Source organism: Dermacentor andersoni, chromosome 3 (assembly GCF_023375885.2).
Source record: "Dermacentor andersoni chromosome 3, qqDerAnde1_hic_scaffold, whole genome shotgun sequence".
Taxonomy (NCBI): Eukaryota; Metazoa; Arthropoda; class Arachnida; order Ixodida; family Ixodidae; genus Dermacentor; species Dermacentor andersoni.
In genome coordinates this window covers 113,820,235-113,840,281 of record NC_092816.1, presented here as the reverse complement: position 1 = coordinate 113,840,281, position 20,047 = coordinate 113,820,235, and the positions used below count along the sequence as shown (strand labels likewise).

Sequence of the window (20,047 nt, the reverse complement as noted above, 5' to 3'; positions counted from 1 at the left end):
CCTATGTACAACAGGAGAGGAGTATCAGCGACCAGTCTGCATCTAATGTACTGTGCCACAAAAATATGCCTGTATTAGTCAACCGGCAGGCTCCCCTACGTATTTCAGTCGCAAATCACTGGATTCGCACTTGGAAATTAGTTCTCCTCCACACAAAAAATATAAAAAGCATGTAGTAAGCGTGGCCACAGTTTCTGAGGTGGTGGGGGTATTTTATGTCGTTTTCTTCAGGAGATACAATATCTCACATGAAGTAGCACCCAGCGCTGGATATGTACGACTGGCGCACTGGATACCTCCTCGAAAGGCCTTTGGGGCAGCTTCCGTCGGTTGTAGTTTGAACTTATGACCGCTCATGTAGTACCCTTTATTCTAGGGGTCTTTAAGGTAATAATGTAAATGGAATGAAACTGCTCCTGATGGCACGGCCAGGTAGAATTTTTGATGCACGCACTCTGAATCAAATAATAAATTATGGGCAATACGTGTCAAAAACAAGTTATGGTAGGTGGCGCGTCGTAATGAGAGACTGCGTAATAATTATTACCACCTGGGGTTCATTGCTGTGCCCCCTAATCAATGTGCGCGAGAGTTTTGTGCGTCACCCTTGCCTACAGAGGCCGTCAGGGCTGTAATTGAAACGCAAACCTCTGGCTCAGCAGCACCACGTCATAGCCGCTATTGCGGTCGGTTTGCTCGGAACGTCAGCTGTCAGAGCCCCTCTGGGTTCACTCTGATATGATGAAACTCCGGTAGATGGTGTGTGGACGTCTTTCTTGAGGTCAACGGCTAACCCCGAGAACTCATGCATTCACATTAGCTCATCGACTCAATGCCTTCTATAACTAATAAGTGACATTTTCCCTAAATCCTCGACTAAGGATGTAGTCGCCATAACACAACACATGCGAGGCGAATGTATGCTCCTAGCCGTCGTAACCAACCGTTACTAAATCCTGGAGCTACTGCTGGGCGTCATATGCAGTCCTTAGCTGGTCATGTTACCTTCACAGACCTACGCCTACAAAAATATATAAACCAAATCACGTAGAAAACTTCCGAAGAAAGAAGCCGATCCGATGCGGAGAATTTAGGGCTGTAAAGGTAAGTGGAAAGTTCAAGTGAATCGCAATCGATGTTACAGAAAAAGTTCAGCGTAACTTCTGTGAGGTTCAAGTAAAGCGCAAGGAGGCAATCGACAAGACCAAGCGTTTCAGACAGTACGGAGGTGTGTGTTAGGTTTTATTGGAGGTTGCATTAGCACCGTATTTGTCAGAAATAGTGTGCTGCTTCTGCATAAGAAGCTTCGATACGAGGGCGGTCACTGCAAGCACATAATGCGATGCTACTAACGTCAAGGTTGCAAGAAAGTTACTTACATTCATGTGAAGGTGTCGCAAGCAGAGCGTGATATTCAGGTAGTGTTTGCTTGATTCAGGCGAAAACCAACGCCTCTGCTTGGTGTTCTCGTCATACTGTGATCCCTTGACGTCGTAGCCATGCATCATCTCGTGACCCAACATCTGCACAAAAAGAGCAACAAAGTGTACGTAGCGAATTTTGAATATTCTCGAACAGCGAACAATGGTTATACCGTCTGCGTACGCTCATTACAGTAGTGTTGAGATCAGCAGTCACGTGTCTATTTGGCCGGACTTTTCACTATTTAATTAGTTGATAAATGTGGCATTGGCGTTTTCTCATAGCCGGCTTACCTGTTTACAGCGCTGGAAATGCGGCGTGAAAGAAATCATTGAGTATGAAGATTCGCTAGTGCTTGAAATCAAGGAGCACTTAGAGAACAGCCACTCAGAATCTAAAATGGTCTGCTTGTCGTGGAAGCAGTTGAATACGATACTGCTCGAGATATTCAGAGCCCAGAATGCTGAGCCCAGAACGCAGAGCCCAGAGTGCTGACCTATCTAGGAGGGGGTGTCTGAACAACAGTACATCTGCTCCCTCTAGCGCAAGATCTTCCAATAATGGAACACTCGCGTTCGGAATGAGAAAGGCGGACGTAGAGCTAAATGTAAGGTTAAAGAAAGAGTGCATCGGGACCTCCATTTTATCATTCCGTTCCCTTTTTGTTTTGTGTTTGTTGAGAAAATCTGACATCACTGATTTCGCCTTTTGCACGTGTTATACTAGAGCACTGCGAAGGTCGTCAAGTATCGCACAAGGCATTAAGTGACTTATGCAAAAAGAGCTGTCCGTCTTTGCGGGACTCACAAATTAGCGATTATCCCATCATACCGACGCCCATCCTCACCCTGCCGAGGCTACCGTAGTTGTAGGCAGCAGGACCGTCCGTAAAAATGAAGTGGGGAAGCAGAATCGATGGCTGGATGACCATCTTGTTATACCTGGCCACGTAATACGCGTTCACCTCAGTGTCCTTATTGAGCAGCATCGTTGTGTCGGCCGCAGCTTGATGGACGGCGGCTGCGGCGGCCTCACGCCACGCTTTGAAGAACCGATCAGTGGGAAGGTCAGGAAAGCTCGCTGTTTGAAGAGATCGATCACTCGTAAGAAAGACGACAAAGACGCATAACGTTTTTTTTTTTTTGCGTTAGCAGAAACTTTAAAATTGTCTCAGGTATGCAGGGCTATCTACTAGTTGACTTCACTTACCTTAAGGGGGGGTCCAGATTTGTGGCACCTACATTCATATTTGTCTAATACAGCAAATTTTGATGAGACGCCTTTAAGCTAATATGTTTACGGCACCTGTTGCAATGCATGAGCTGGTGAATTTGCAGGGAATAGCTACCTGGAATGAATTATGAAACGGATGTTTCGAGATATAGGTTCCCAAAATTAGCAACGAATAAATTGGTGTTCCAAGTAGTGTACAGGACCGATGTGAAAAAAGGGCATTTTGCAAGTGGCTCTACATTCTACTTTGCTGTAAGTTTTCCACAACTGGTGCCAATTTCGAAATTATTTCTGTGTGGATGTACCTTGAAAACTGGCTGGTTTCGATTTAAGAAACACCCGCTGTGATTGCTAAGTGGCTATGGTGTTGGGCTGCTGCGCATGAGGTGGCGAGATCGAATCCTGGCCACGGCGGCCGCATTTCGATGGGGGCGAAATACGAAAGCACCAGTGTACATAAATTTAGGTGCACGTTAGAGAACCCCAGGTGGTCGCAGTTTTCGGAGTCCGCCACTACGGCGTGCCTCATAATCAGAAAGTGGTTTTGGCACGTAAAACGCCCTTATTCATTCATTCAAAAAACGTACTATCGTCAGCAATATGAGCGGGAACACGTGACCGCGTGACACATAGCTTCGGAACCGAGCTAGAGCCATACGCGGATTTCGCTGTCGAAAACAGGTAAAGGAGAACGCTCTTCCGCTAGCTGTTGGCTCTGCCATCGTGCCTGCGTGTTTAGAAAACGGCGGTTTGCGGCATTTCACTGGCCGTCGATAGCCGATAAGACGGTTACGTGCACCGTAGCTCATAGCAAGTAATTTGTTTATTCAGTCATGCTTTTCTTAGAGCACAGCTCTTAGGCACCTGTTCCTGCGTTTAGTGTAATTTATCTTAACATATATACCCCCATAGGACCCTATGTTTATTTTATGAACCACATCGTGCCACGGGTTCCAGAGAGACGGACAGATTTCTCAGGAAAGTAGCTCTCAAATGTTTATGCTTCAAAACAGTGCTGCTATTGGCGATGCTTTGGTGCTCAAAGTTATCAGTACCAGCACTATGAAACAGCGTTATCAAGCAGACGCATGGTGGGAGTGGCAAGAGCTATTACAAGAGCGTCCTCTTTTGTACATTTCAAAGTTTTCTTTGAATTTTTTTTGAAATGTACAACTTCGCGTTCTAGTGACAGTTAACAACTGCAATGGAAGAACGCAAATCACCAAACTAGTGGCTCATAGGGTAAACATCTGCATGTCGAAACAAGTAACACAATGATAGCGGCGAGCAAAGTCGTTGCATGCCGAAATATGAGGCGCTATAACGTAAAACTATTCCAAACTTTTCTACTCCATTTCTGCTATCAGCCCTCCGCGATTGGTCAAAAACTTTTTTGGAGCACTCCCACTTCACCTGTTTGTCACACGAAGTCACGAAAACCGCGATACCTCCCCATCTGATTTATTCATGCTGTCGATCTCCTCAGCGATTATAACAGGGTTCATAATATGATGTGTACGCACCGATTATGCATGATTTTACCGAAATTGGAAAACATTTATTCCTGATTCGACGCCTTTTCGTCATTAGCCCCCGGCTATTAGTCAAAAGTTTTCGGGCTGCGCCCACTTTACCTGCCTGTCACCCGACGTCACAAAAGCGAGAAAATTCACCGCATCAATGTGACGTGTACGAATTAAAGATGCATTAATATACCGAACAAAACTAAATTTTCTTCTGAATAGCCGCAGGCTGCCCGGTTCCGAAAGGAATAAAAGATGGCTGCCGCCATTTCATCAGGCGCTGGCTACTCGCACCTGCCGGAGAGCATGGGTTTATTTGCGTATAATAAAACTTCTTGCGTGGCCGCGTAACGTTTTCGAGCACTTTCGTTACGTTAACGATCTAATTCGGCCAACTATTCTTTGCTGAGGATCCGTTTTAGCGTCATTCTTAAGCTTCCGTTGCATGCCCCCGCCATTTTCGACTAGCCACTAGAAGCTAAGTAAGGAAAGTCGACCAATTGCAGACGCCGGCAACACCGTCTTCACCCGGTATTGATTTTCAGTGCACTGGCACTGCCCCATCACGCACGCATGCTGGCGACAAGTTTGTTTCGTCTGTGACGTTCGGTAGCATAGCGCCGGGCGTCGTCATCGGGTTCCTTTCGCAAAGCAGCTCCAATGGCATCATGTACGTTGTTTCTTGCACCGCCTATTTGTAAGCAGAGATTAGGCTTAGAAGGACAGTATCCCACATATTCAGTTCGACGTCGACGTGCATTGCCGCCATGTTGACGAGCGCCTTATTTAGGCGTTCTGCGAGACCATTTGTTTGCTAATGCTTGGTAGTTGTCCTTCGGTGACTAGTCTGCTGGTATTCCAGGATGATCTGAGCCTGCTGCGATGAAAAAGCTTTTCCTCTATCAATGACCAGTACACCGAGAGTGACATGCGATTCCGCATGTCACGAAGAATGTCGTCACTACGGCCGCACTGCCTTTCGACAGGGCTTTCGTTTCGGCATATTGGCCAAATGCTCGGCAGCCACGATAATCCACTTATTTCCAGGCATTGACGTCGCAATGGGCTCCAATAAATCTATGAAGCTCTGCTGCAATGGTTGAAAGGCGTGCTCAAATGGCTGTAGCAATCATACTCGTCCTGTTGGTGTCTTGCGTAGCTGCCAGTCTCGGCAGGTCCTGACGTAGTGAGCAACAGAGGCTTAACGCCTGGCCAGTAATGCTTATCCTGTATCCTCGGGAGAGTACAAGGAAACCCGAGTGCCTAATAGTCATGCCGGGTGTGCATAAATTTTGACCACAGTGCTGATGGCGGAACGAGGAGCTAGCTAGTTGGCGAGGCCTGGCGAGGACTACTCTTAAGCGATGACGTAGGTTCGCAAGAAAAACAAATATTATCTGCACCTAAGTACACTTAGGACACTGTCAGTTTTCCTTTCTAAATACTTGTTAGCGTTTCTTAAATCCGAGCTCATTTGCAGCTCCTCAGAGTCATCTGCGCGTATTGTTCCTAGGAAGGCTTCCTCGTCTTGGTCGCCGGGGGCGCATTAGAGTGTTATTAGGGCGCATTAGAGAGCATTAGGCAAGTAGGCACAGCATTAGAGTGTTCTCTTCCCGTCTTTTCAACCACAGTGAGGTCACGATGTACAGGGATTGCTACCTACGCTGCCCACGCACGCTGACGAACTTGCTTAGTTTCTTGTTTCTTTGCTACTGGTGTTTTTGTTTATGACTTTCGTTTGTTTGCAGCATCGCGTCGATGCTTTTTAAGAGGGGGGTATTGACACGTGTACGTGTTTATCTTTCTCGGGTGACCGCGTTTCACCGCTTAACAAATGTTATCACGCAGCGCAGGACGCGCTTGCATGTATAGGATGTTTCTGGAATGTTATCGATGGTTCTGTCCGCTTTTTGTCACCTAACCTTGTGTAATCTGGTTGCATGTCTGCGCGACGCAAATAGCGTAGAACTTTGTGGAAGACACGCGGGTCCCAGCGATTAGTCAGGAACATTCGACGACTGACGTATGAACATTCGACGACTGACGTATAAAAGCCGACGCGCTTGATCGTTCATCAGATTTTCGAAGATCGCCGACTGTATTCGCCGCTATCGTTGTGCTATAAGTGTAGCCTGTTTAAGTGGGCACAGGTTTGCCCAATAAAAGATAGTTTTGTTTTTCCCAGGATTGCTACTGTGTTCTTCAACGTTACCACCACATGATGATATACAAGGGGAGAGGGTGTAAGGCGGGTGGGTGCGGTAACGAGGGAAGGTGTGTTAGCGTGTCGAATTGAGAATTAAGGAATGATGTGCACAAGGCCAAAGCCACCCCCCCCCCCCCCCCCAGTCTGTCAACAACCACGTGTCAACGCACGCGTGTTAGCCAGCGTGTCAACGGCGTCTGACACGCCGGCTGTAAAAAAAAGGAAAGAGAAAAAATACGCCAAAAAACAAACAAACAAACAGTATTTTATCATTTTTCTTCACATGGCGCTCAAAAATAAACTGTATAATAAAATCACTGCTACGAAATGTGGCATATCATGCTAACATTCCCGGTGGTACTAGCTTGTTTTCTGCTTTACAGTTGCCTTCCTTTGAGGCATTATTTTTTCAGACTGTTCTTTGCTGTAATCTCTTGAATAGCGATTTTCTGTTACGTTTTGTGCCCACAAAACCACTTAAGCGTCACCCCATGTTTTGTACATCCCTATGCTAAACGCGATTTGGACGTTTTGTGCAAAATTATTATGTTCCCCATATATTTTTGCCGTGGCCACGGAAATTTTTCCATTTCATCGAAACGTGCTCTGGAATTGTATTTAAGGGGGAACTCATCTCACACTGCTAGATTCCTGCTTGTTTTCAGTATTTCTTCGTAGCATTGGTCCGCAATTAACTGCCTTCCCTTTCCTTTTATTTTTTGTTGTTGTTCTTTTTCCCTTTTTCTTTTTTTTTCCTCGCTCCAGTAGTTTATTGCGTCCCCGAAACTGCCGAGTACACCTCGACAAGCCTCATTGGCTTGGGCTGACCAATTTTATATCTGGTGCTTTTAAGACAAATAAAGCAATCACTATTATGAATATATTTCCCAGCCGATTGTCACAGAAGTGAGAATTGTTTTTAGCGCGTCTGCCGTGCCCACTGGTTGTAGCAAATCTATGAGATATTTGTTGTTTTGAAAGGTGTCTTCTGATATGAGGCGATATTGAGGCTAACGGTGGCCTCTCAAATCATGAAATACTGCTTCGACTATATCAGGGACAGCAAAATATGAATTGAACGCTTAACAGCGTCCTCACAAACCAGATGAGGGTGGAAACAGATTGATCAAATTTGACTAAACGAATGAGTAGTATTTCTCTTTCTCCGAAAATACCACGCTGAAAAAAATGTCAGTGCCTTCCACTCTGTGAAGCAGGATGACCGGGGAAGCAGTGTATGTGGGTTCCTTATTGGGGAACTGCACCTCCGCCGCGGGTCGGCCCAGCATTGCCCTATCCTCGAGATCGGCCCACGTATGGGCAGTGCATAACGCCTGCTTCACCTCCGCCGCGGGTCGGGCCGGTATTGCACTATCTTCGGGATCGGCCAACCTGTGGGGAATGCTTAATGCCTTATTCACCCAACCTCGGGTCGGCCTGGCATTGCTCTATTTTCGGGATCGGTCAAGGTATGGGGAGGGCTTAGCGCCTGCAGCACCTACACCGGCGGTCGGCCCGGCATTGTACAATCTCGAGATCGGCCCACGTATGGAGATTGCTTAACGCCTGCTTCACCTCCACCGCGGGTCGGTCCGGCAGTGCTATATCTTCGGGATCGGCCCACGTATGGGGAGATTTTTGCTTACGGCACGAAAATTTCCTTGAACGGAAGGGTATATAGCTTCTCTGTAAAATGAAGTCGGAGGGCTCAGACCAGAGGTACAATTGCTTCAGAAGAAGAGCTCTGAATTTACATGAATAAATGTTGGACAAGAAGATAGAACAAAAATTGAGTCATCTATGGCAGTGATCAGCCCCGTGGTGAAGCTAAAGATGGCCTTCTTTGTATAACCAAACGTGATAGGCTCCATGAAAAAGCTTGAAATCTCTATCAGTGACGTAGAAGGGTGCTATAAAATAATGAAAACGGAAGATAACCAAGGACGGCCATTCATTATCAGACTTCTGGATTATTGTGAAAAATATTTATATTGAAAGCATGCTCCAAATTAAAAGATTTCGCTATTTCGGTGACTGAGGATTTTTCAAGGAGAGATACAGAAATTAGGAAAAATCTATGCTTAAGCTCGTCTGAAAGAAAAAAAGAGAATGAACGGTATTTCCATCTGTCGCATGTACGCCGAAAACTCTATGTGAATATGGCGTTTCACGCACGGCAATGAACATCCACCATTAAACGGCTCACATGCACAGCTTCTCTGGTCATTCACCGTCAAAGAGTTGAATGGCACTGCATTTTTGATAAATTGACCTGAATTGAATAAATCTGAACCTGGCAACGTTTAACGCTAGAACGTTATCTAGTGAGGCGAGTCTATCAGTGCTATTGGAGGAATTATAGGGCAGTAAATGGGATATAATAGGGCTCACTCAAGTTAGGAGGACGAAAGAAGCATATACGGTGCTGAAAAGCTGGCACGTCCTGTAGTACCGGGGCTTAGCGGAGAGACGAGAACTAGGAGTCGGATTCCTTATTAATAAGGATATAGCTGGTAACATACAGTAATTTCATAGCAATAACGTGAGGGTGGCAGGTCTTGTTGCGAAAATTAAATAAGAGGTACAAATTGAAGTTCCTACAGGTCTACGCCTCTACATCCAGTCATGAAGGCCAGGAAGTCGAAAGTTTCTATGAAGACGTGGAATCGGCGATGGGTAAAGTCAAAACAAAATACACTGTACTGATGGGCGACTTCAATGCCAGGGTAGGCAAGAAGCAGGCTGGAGACAAACCAGTGGGGGAATATGACATAGCCTCTAGGAATAGCATGGGAGAGTTATACTAGAGTTTGCAGAACAGAATAATATGCGGATAATGAATGCCATCTTCCCCAAGCGGGATAGCCGATAATGGACGTGGAGGAGGCCGAATGGCGAGACTAGAAATGAAATAGACTTTATGCTCTGCGCTAACCCTGGCATCATACAAGACGTGGACGTGCTCGGCAAGGTGCGCTGCAGTAATCATCGAATGGTAAGAACTCGAATTAGCCTAGACGTCAGGACAGAACCGAAGAAGCTGGTACACAAGAATCCGATGAATGAGTTAGCGGTAAGAGGGAAAATAGAGAATTCTGGATCAAGCTACAGAACAGGTATTCGGCCTTAACTCAGGAAGAGGACCTTAGCTTTCAAGATATGAAGGACAATCTTGCGGGCATCATTAAGGAATCTGGAATTGAATACGGTGGTAACTCCGTTAAACAGGATGCCAGTAAGCTATCGCAGGAGACGAAAGATCTGATCAAGAAACGCCAATGTATGAAAGTCTCTAGCCCTACAGCTGGAATAGAACTGGCAGAAGTTAATGAACAAGCGTAAGACAGCTGACATAAGGAAGTATAATGTGGATAGAAATGAACATGCTCTCAGGAAAGGAGGAAGCATAAAAGAAGTGAAAAAGAAAGTAGGAATAGGCAGGAATCAGATGTATGCTTTAAGAGCCAGAGCCGGAAATATCATTACTAGTATGAATGACATAGTTCAAGTGCCTGAAGGATTCTATATAGATCTATACAGTACCAATGGCACCCACAACGATAATGGAAGAGAGAATAGTCTAGAGGAATTAGAAATCCCACAAAAAACGCCGGAAGAAGTAAAGGAAGCCTTGGGAGCTATGCAAAGGGGGAAGGCAGGTGGGGAGGATCAGGTAACAGCAGATTTGTTGAAGGATGGTGGGCAGATTGTTCTATAAAAACTGGCCACCCTGTATACGCAATGCCTCATGACTTCGAGCGTACCGGAATCTTGGAAGAACGCTAGCATATTCCTAATATATAAGAAAGGGGACACCAAACTTGGAAAATTATAGACCGATCAGCTTACTGTATGTTGCCTGCAAAGCATTTACTAAGGTAATTGCAAATAGAATCAGAAACACCTTAGACTTCCGTCAACCAAAGGACCAGGCAGGATTCCCTAAAGGCTGCTTAACTATAGACCATATTAACACTATCAATGAGGCGATAGAGAAATGTGCGGAATATAACCAACCCTTATAAATAGCTTTCATTGATTACAAGAAAGCGTTTCATTCAGTCGAATCCTCAGCAGTCATGGATGCATTACGAAATCAGGGTGTAGAGGAGCCATATGTAAAAATACTGAAAATATCTATAGCGGCTCCACAGCCACCGCAGTCCTCCATAAATAAAGCAACAAAATCCCATTAAAGAAAGGCGTCAGGCAGGGAGATACGATCTCTCCAATGCTATTCATAGTGTGTTTACAGGAGGTATTCAGAGACCTGGATTGGGAAGAATTGGGAATAAGAGTTAGTGGAGAATACCTTAGTAACTTGCGATTCGCTGATGATATATCCTTGCTTAGTAATTCAGGGGACCAGCTGCAATGCATGCTCACTGACCTGGAGAGGCAAAGCAGAAGGATGGGTCTAAAAATTAATCTGCAGAAAACTAAATTATTGTTTAACAGTGTTGGAAGAGAACAGCTATATACGATAGGTAACGATGTACTGGAAAAGATAAGAAAATACATATACTTAGGACAGGTAGTGACTGCGGATCCGGATCATGAGACTGAAATAATCAGAAGAATAAGAATGGGCTCGGGTGCATTTGGCAGGCATTCTCAGATCATGAGCAGCAGGTTGCAATTATCCCTCAAGAGAAAAGTGCATAACAGCTGTGTCTTACCAGTACTCACGGAGGGGGCAGAAACTTGGAGGCTTACGAAAAGAGTTCTACTTAAATTGAGGACGACGCAACGAACTATGGAAAGAATAATAATAGGTGTAACGTTAAGGGATAAGAAAAGAGCAGAATGGGTGAGGGAACAAACGCGAGTTAATGATACCTTAGTTGAAATCAAGAAATAAAATGGGCATGGGCCGGACATGTAATGAGGAGGGAAGATAATCGATGGTCATTAAGGGTTATGGACTAGATTCCAAGGGAAGGGAAGCGTATCACGGGCGGCAGAAAGTTAGGTGGGCAGATGAGATTAAGAAGTTTGCAGGGCCAACATGGCCACAATTAGTACATGACCGGGGTAGATGGAGAAGTATGGGAGAGGCCTTTGCCCTGCAGTGGGGTAACCAGGCTGATGATGATGATGGTGATGATGATGATGGTGATGATACTCTCTTTGCTAGGGGTGAAGCAGCTGACCGGTGCCACAAGAACACTATATATGGCAAACGACAACAGCAGGAAATGTTTACAACAAATTTAAATAATAATTGTCGAAGTACTGTTAAGAAAGTTGCGCAAATTAACACTCTTCTGGCTATGCTTGACCTCGAACTTCTCGCGCTAACTGAAACGTGGTTGTGGGATGAGATTTTCAAAAGTGAAATAGATTCATGTGATTACAAAATATTTCCTAGATAACCTAAGAGACGACGTGGGGGAATAAGTTCATTATTTAAAGCTTCCCTTCAACTTTTCAGAATGCCTGATGCACCGGATATACAAGCCTTTTTTTGTAAAACGTATGTGAACAATATAAGTTACGTACTTGGGGCCTTCTATCGACCATATATATAAGTGTTATATGCAGTGCCGCGTTAAAATTGATCATAGACTAATTCTTGCAGGCGACAATAACCTGCCTAACATTTCCTGGGTTACCTTTACGACTAAATCCTCCAAATCTCCTGAATCTTAAGCACGCGACATTGCCTATGATGTTTACAGGTTGTAAGTGAGCCTGCGAGAAACAAAACTCTGAGTCAGTGCTGGACTTATTCTTTGCAAGCGGTAACATAACAAATAATGCTTCAAGTGACGAATCACATCTCGGATCACTTTTCTGTTGTAGTAACTTTAAAGGCATGTTTGTGCGCCACCAAAAGAATTAGAACATTTCCTAATTTTGCTTCCGCAAACTATTTGTCAGTGATTGATGAGCTCAGATTTCTCTCTAACAATTTTCAATATATGATACGTGCAGTGTGAACGACCAACGTATTCATTTCAGAAAAAAAAATTTTGCACGACTGTATAAAGTGTTTTCTGCCCAAAATAACTAAAACATAACTGCATAAAATCCTTGGATTACTCGAGACATGCATTTAGACCGCAAACTGGAAACATGAGAAAACAAAAGGTCCTTACAACCAAACTGTCGTGAAATTGAAAGTACCATAGGCAAGGTACCAGAAGAGTTGAAAGTACAAACTGCACAAGATAAAGAAAAATATTTTCGAGTAACTCTCCCCGCCTTCATAAGAGCTTCTCCCAAGAATTGTTGGCGAGGGATTAAACAGCATTCTAATCATAGTGACATAGACGGTCCATCTGTAAGTGAGGAAGAGGTAATTGGTTCCGCTTTCAATAGCTATTGCAAAAGTGTCGTCACGGAATACGAAGGAAGTCTGCTAGAATAAGCATGTGAGTACATCAGATGCATACTATAGAGAACTCGTAACAGGGCATCCTTAATTTATTGTTAAACTCGCATGTTAAAGAAGTCGCCAGGACCTGACGGAACAACGAACGGTTCTCTGACACAGTACGTGGAATGGTGCTCTAAGTTTCTTCATGTGCTATTAACGAATTTATCGAGAAAGACCATCCCACCGGACGACTGGAGAACTGCCCGAATCAAGCACACACTTAACATTGGAGATAAAAGGTGTACTACAAGTTATCGTCCCATGACTTTAACCACAGTAGCTTGCAAATTACTAGAACATATGGTACATAAAAACATAATCAATTTTCTTGACGATCATAATAAATTAACAAACACTCAACATGGTTTCCCGTGCGCATATTCTATCTCTACCCAATTAGTTACCATTACACATGACTTTGTACAGGCTTTGAATAAACAGAAGCAGGTGGACGTAATTTTCATTGATATAAAAATTAAGCTTTCGTTAATGTGTTGCAAAAAAACTAATTCATAAATAAGGCTATATAATAAAATGTTAAAGGATATTAAATTGCATTAGGGCCTGCCATTGTAAACTCTGCCAATATGCGGCATTCAATCATGTTTCCTCCAGAGGTGTGGAATTTGATTCTGGGGTTCCTCATTGGTTGGTGCTCTGTCCTTTGCTTTTTTCTGGCGTTCATAAATAATATTCCAGGCATTTCTGTGAATAACAGGTTGTACGCTGATGATAGCGTTTTGTATAAATCAGTAAGCTCTGTACAGGATCGAACCGAGCTAAACGTAGGTTGTGCCAAGATCATTTTGTGGTGCAAGCAGTGGCAAATGCCCATCAATTTTGAAAGAGCTGTTTTCATGAGAATCACTCGCCACAAGAAACCACTGCCCTTTAACTATTCTACTGATGATGAAATTCTCTCTGAGCTTGAGCACTATATTTAGGATATCTGATTGCTAACAACCTCTCTTGGAATACAGGCACAGATAATGCTGTAGCGAATGTCTTAAGGAAGTTGTTGTTTTCAAGGTGTACACTGAAGTTAGCTACGTCTCAGATGCGTATTCTTGCCTACAAATCCGGTATGCGTCCTATATTAGGGTATGCTGTGATAATATAGGAACCCTTCACTAACTGCAACAGTGAAAAATTACAAAATATACAAAAAAGGCACTGAGATTCCTTTACAACTCGTATGGTCGCAGCTCTATTAGCCAATTAACAAAATAGAGTAATTTCCAACCAGTTACTAATAGAAACCATGTTTGTTGGCTTATGTTTTTTTATCAATTGGTAAATGCTCAATAGAAAGTTAGCTCATCACATATTCTGACATCATCTGCAAGTTACGCAACTAGAAACCGACACTGGCCAACGATGATGCCTTTAAAGCAAACAGCAAATTCCTTTCAATATTCTTTCTTTCCTCGTACAATAAACGATTGAAACTACCTCTCTAACGAAGCTCTAATCCAAAAGCATTTGGTGTCATTTGAAGAGCATTTAACTTGAAGTGTTCTGTATCCTCTTAATACCGTCTAAACTTATGTTTTTTCACCGAATGTACCTTTCCTTAGAAAATGTACGACTCTGCTATGCTTTAACTTAGACCACAGTATTTATTAACAAATAAAAAAAAAACAAGCTAAATTTTCGTCTGTGTAATGGTCGCATCCTGCAGTCTCCGCGTAGAGGCTTCTTACAGTAGCAGACGGACCTTGACGGAAAGCGTACGCAAGGTGGGGGTCTATAGGTTTTGTGCGTTGCAGCTGCAAGTTTGGATGTCTCAAGCGCGTAAATAGACGTGGAAGTCCCTCCTCGCCTATATTCAGTGCCTTAAAATTTCGGCATTACGTTAATGTTATCGAGTAATAAAGGGTCAATTTCACTGTGATGCACCGTTTTGTTAAATAAAAAGCACATACTTCAGTGAGGGACTCAATTCAAATTTCAGGTCGTGTAAGTCCTCGAATTCTAACAATGTGTTTTACTGAAGTGTAGCTAATGAACGGCAACGATTTCTCAAAGAAAGAACAGTCCAAGGTTGGGCCACTAGCCAGCAGGTTTTAGGTACCACGTGCAATCTCGCTTTGAGGCAGAGTCGAAGAATTGAGGCACCGCTTGTATGCCGGTAATCTCGTGCGATTGGAATCATTGATTGTATACTGAACTGACGCAGCTCGGTATAAAAGCCTAACTTATGGGCTTTCTATTCTAATCTGATGGGTATGCCAGATGAGTTGAAGGGAAGGAACTTACCGTAATACTTCTCCACGTAGGCGCCGTCAAGCAACGCACCCACGGCAGCGACATCTTGCCGCATATTCGTAATTTTTCGCAGGGCGGTTTCGCGTACCGATCCCGTCATCCAGCTTGACGATCGGAATGCTGCTTCATAGGCCTTGCGAATGTTGGAAGCCATTTCGTCGGCCTCCATGAGCGTCTCCTTGCTGACCACTTGTTGTTGGGCAGCAAAAAAAGAAAGAACAAACGAAATAACTTTGATTCCTTCCGAGCCTGTGATTCATTCACCGCTACAGTAGGTAGAAATTAGGGCCCGCAAGTGTTATGTCAATCTCGTTCGATAGACTCAATCTTTGGATACTTTCTCAAAGTTGTCCGTATCTTATGCAATCTCCCGCAAACATCTTGCATTGTTTGTTAATTAAGTTATGGCATTTTACTGCCAAAACTCACGTTCTCATTATGAGGCACGCCAGAGTTAGGGACTCCGGAATGATCTCGACCATCTGGAGTTATTTAACGCGCACCTAAATCTACGTGCACAGGGGATCTCGCATTCCGCCGCCATCAAAAGGGGTCGCCATGGCCAGGATTCAATCCCCCTACCTCGTGCTTAACTATCTAAAACCATATCAAAGTTGCAACCACGGTAGTTCTGGCATAGGTTGTGCAGCCTACGCGTTTTTTCTTCAATATCATGTGCTAGTGAACTTTAGAATAGTTAGTCGCTGGGCTAGTTGGTTAAAAACCTCCATAAGGGGAGCGCAGCAATTCACTTCTGCACTCTCCCTTTGGATAGTAGTGAAATTTCACTTGCAATAAGCCAATTGGCTATTAAAGCTAACTTTGGCCCTTTCTTCGAGTAGTAGTAGTATAAGTAGTAGTAGTAGTTGTTGTAATAGTAATAGTAGTGCAGCTGCTGCGGCAGCAGAAATGAAACTACTGGTCTATAATGAATCTACAAGACCTAACTTAGATTACGCTAGTCTCGTTTGGAATTCATGTCCCAAGAAAGATATTAGGAAACTTGAGATGGTGCTACAAAAAGCCGTCCGTTTTTATTTAATGCTTACCAGAGAAATCACTCGCGGTCAATGCTCATGGCTAGTGGTAACATCCCTGTTTTACAACACACAAGAGCAGTTGCTAGGCTGAAATTCCTCCACTAAGTATATTTTGGCAAACTTAACATTAAACCTGAAAATTACTTAGCACACCTAATTTTTAGGCAAACTGGACACACACATGCTCATACTCTTGAACCTTACTTTGGGCGCAGAAATTTTTTCGTGTATTTTTTTCCCTCGGGCCAATAAAGAATGGAATGCGTGGCCATGGAAGCATTTTGTGATAAGGATAATCCTGACTTTGAGAGCTGTGTACATTTCTGTTTATGACCACACAGTACGAACTGTGGTGTTTTTTTATATTGTGTATCTGTTTGGCTGTGCTATGCACGTTTGCTCTGTCCTGCTGACTTTTGATTATAATTATGTATTACACTGTAATCTACCGTTTCACTACGTCTTTGTTTTTTGAATCTCGTTTGTCAACTACTTCTGTTACGTCGTTATGCTTGGTACTACGACTGCAGTATGTTGTAAATAAATAAATAAATAAATAAATAAATAAATAAATAAATAAATAAATAATCGCAATTACTCGTACGCACATAGTTTAAAAGGAAAATTGGCGCAGGAGTACGGTATGAAAACCGGGGAGTTATCATCAAGACGTTGGCACGGCAATCAATCACCGACCTTTGGTTAGCCATTGCCTTGCCATTGTTATTGTAGACGAACATCATTTTTCATAATTTTACGGAGCTTATTATTGTAATAATATGCAACGTTCGATAAGTACCATGCAACAATCACAACTTTCACGTAATACAGAGCTGCTTGACTAAAACAAGGACAGAAAAAGCACATTGAGTAGATTCCTAGTAGATACTTCTCACTCTAGGGTTTTACGCGAATGAATAAAATATACGATCTAGCCCCATTTTAAGTACCTTCCACTGTCACTTGTACCATGTAGAATTCGAGAGTTGAAACACGACAGAAACTGTTCATCTGGTTCAAAATCTTTGCACGAGTCTCCACTCTCTGCCAGACCAAACTTAACGTGAACGAGATCTTGCAGGGTCTCATTCGACATGCAGTTTCTCAAATAATTCTTTGTCAACGAAACAAGGCTGAGGATGCGTCCGAAGGCTGCGTTCGAAAGAGATAGCGCAAGTAGGGGCAAAGCAAGCTCAGACAGTAGGGCGAACATGTCTCGTTTAAAGCGACTTGCAAATGTTTTCGTGAAGTTACTAGGTAAATAAATAACGCAGTGATTCGCAGGAAGACCATGCAATAGGTTTTGAGGAACCCTTCATAAACATTGAAAATACCATGGGCGAAAATGACGCGGCATAACATGCGTGCGAATACTTGGGCAGTTCTGTTAAGTCCATAATAGATTGCTGTATGACAGTTTGTACGGAACACGCACTCGATAGCACTCTACCCTACAGTTTTTGTTTTTACTGAACTACGCGTGAGCCGGCAGCAAATGACACCAAAACCAAATCAAAAATAAGAGAGTTCAGTGCTGGAATGACGTATAATGACGTATGAATAACGTCATTTTCGAAGCGTCGGCTATGCCTAAAAACACAACATCTAAAGACTGCTTATATATCTTTCAAGCAGCAATGATCTTTAGGTATTGATAAACCAGAGTTCCCGAAGTTTGTAAGGGTTACGTGGTCCTCGGGACTTGGAAGTCCTTAAGACAACAATAGCCCAAACATAGCAATGCAACCAACTAGTAATTTTCGATGCCAACCCCCATAAAATGTAGCCCAATTTGGTTATTCTTAGCCCAATCTGGCAACCATGCCGCCACCGCCTAATCGTTAGAGCCTCGGATTGCTGAGCCAGTGAAACGAGGTTGAATTCCACAATCGGACACCCAGTTGAACGTTGCTGCTTAAGCGATAGATTTTGATTAATACAGCAGGCAGCACCATGTAGCCATGGGCAGGAATGTTCGGAAACGAAGCTTCTTTTTATATAGCATTTATGTTTTCACAAGCCTTTGCCTACTAAAAGTTCTAAAATGAATAAATACGACGGATCTGCTCGTTCTTCGAGAACATTAAAGACGAATATGTGGTGCTCATACTACCGTCACGTCCTTGACGCTAATAAACCGGTAATGGGACGCGGAATTCTCGAAATTGTCGAGCGCGCTGTCGCTCGAGCGCTTTGCAGAAAGCTTCAGCCATGGTCTTTTTCACAAGATCGGTCCTGCTACGCCAAACATGATGAGAAACCTTCATCATTTCACTAGAGCGAACACTGAATTGACAGGGACCGACAGAGTAGACAACACAAAGTGCTGCTTCGGTGACCTTAAGTGATAAGGAGCGATATTTCCTAGACATAGTGACCAAATAATGGTTCAAAGGCTGCCAGTTAACGTGGCGACTTGGTCGCTACAGTACATTCTTCAGTGAAGTTTTGCTTCTATTTTTAAAATTTTCCGCGTGACGTGGCCTCCACCGCTATTGTGGAAGAGCTTAACGCATCACTTTGGCTTTGTTGTTTTTCCTGCGCGCGTATGCGTCTAATTGTATGTTTACAAAGGCTTTGTGTGGCAATACACCAGTTGCAGCAGCGCTTTCTAGTATCTACCCGGTCGGGCTCTGTCAGTTTAGTGACCGCTGGGATCAAATAGTCCGGCATAACCATCTAGCACACCAGTTAGTACTGAGCTATTGTGTGCCCTACAAAGGAGATATATTCGCCAGCCAATACACGGAGTACAGCCTGCAGCTCACTATTGAGGACTGGAAAACAGCGAACTTGACCGGGACATAATGCTTTCCAAGCTGAAACAATCGACCGCAGGACTCACTCAATACACAGCTGCGGGTGAAGACGTAATGACCAGCAAGTTGCTAAGTATCTTGGACGGTGCAACCTTGCAGGCAATACTGGAATTATTCTATGTATACACTGCAGCCAGGGGCCCTTAGCCACGCAATTCAAGCATGCAGAGATTACGCGAATGCCAAAGCCAGAAAAAGCGCTCTTCCTGGAGAACCTAAGACCCATTTCGCTCATGTCTGCCTTCGGTAAACTGGCGGAAGGCATGATGATTGACAAGCTACACACGCGTCTAGAAGAACGCCAACTAATGCGAACAGGAGCTTTGGTTTTCGGCACAACTTGTCAACGGAAGACGTGCTTGTGCAGCTGATAGAGGAAGTACTGAATGCAGAAAGGTCGTGCTGTACAAAAGCAATTCTCGCACTAGATCTATAGGGGGACTTTGATAACGTGAGCCACGGAGCGATGCTAGTCAATCTCAGGTACATAAGTTGCGGCGGACGACTTTGCACCTGCATGAGCGCTTTCCTCATGGATTGTACAGTTACAACAGGACTGGGAAAGGGGAAGTCACAGACAGTAGACAAGCGGAATAAAGGAACGTCACATGAACGCTCCTGTCGCTGACACTTTTGAACGTGGTGTTGATGAAACCCCCATGCTATTTCTAGGAAATGCCAAGGAGCAGACACGCTCTGTATGGAGACGACGTCACGATATGCATGGACGGAGGTTGAAGGAGAACAGCCAGATGCATTAGAGTAGCTTGTAGTCCTCGCAGCATGATACGCGGATACAAGGAGACTGTAATGCACACTCGAGAAGTCGGAGCTCCTCATAATCGAGAAGCGCTCACGAGGAAGATCAACAACGATGGCACCAACCATGGACGTGCGAATAGGTTCTAGAGAAATACCTAAGCTGGACAGGCTTGTACTTGGACAGGCTGGGAGAGATATAGCGGCCGAGTCTACCACTGTGATTGGCAGCCATCAATTTCCTAGGGGAAACCACAGTATTGAAAGCAGAGACCTTTAGTGCAGTGAGGGGTGCTGGCGAGTCCTGATGTGAATTGAGATGTTTAATATGCTCCTACATAGAGGGGGCTTCCGTATCTGCAGGCTATGTAAATAATGTAGCATAAACCTCTTTT

General features: G+C 44.0%; 1 protein-coding gene across 1 annotated transcript in view; it reads right to left on the bottom strand.

Annotated features, from left to right (window-relative positions):
- Nucleotides 1–20,047, bottom strand: part of LOC129386416 (neprilysin-1-like) — a 94,183-nt gene that overhangs the window by 13,926 nt on the left and 60,210 nt on the right. Inside the window, exons 8-10 of the mRNA XM_055074350.1 lie at nt 15,026–15,223; nt 2,270–2,502; nt 1,380–1,523 (exon numbers count right to left, since the gene is read on the bottom strand). Of these exons, the coding sequence (XP_054930325.1) occupies nt 1,380–1,523; nt 2,270–2,502; nt 15,026–15,223 (575 nt within the window). The remainder of the gene's footprint in view (nt 1–1,379; nt 1,524–2,269; nt 2,503–15,025; nt 15,224–20,047) is intronic.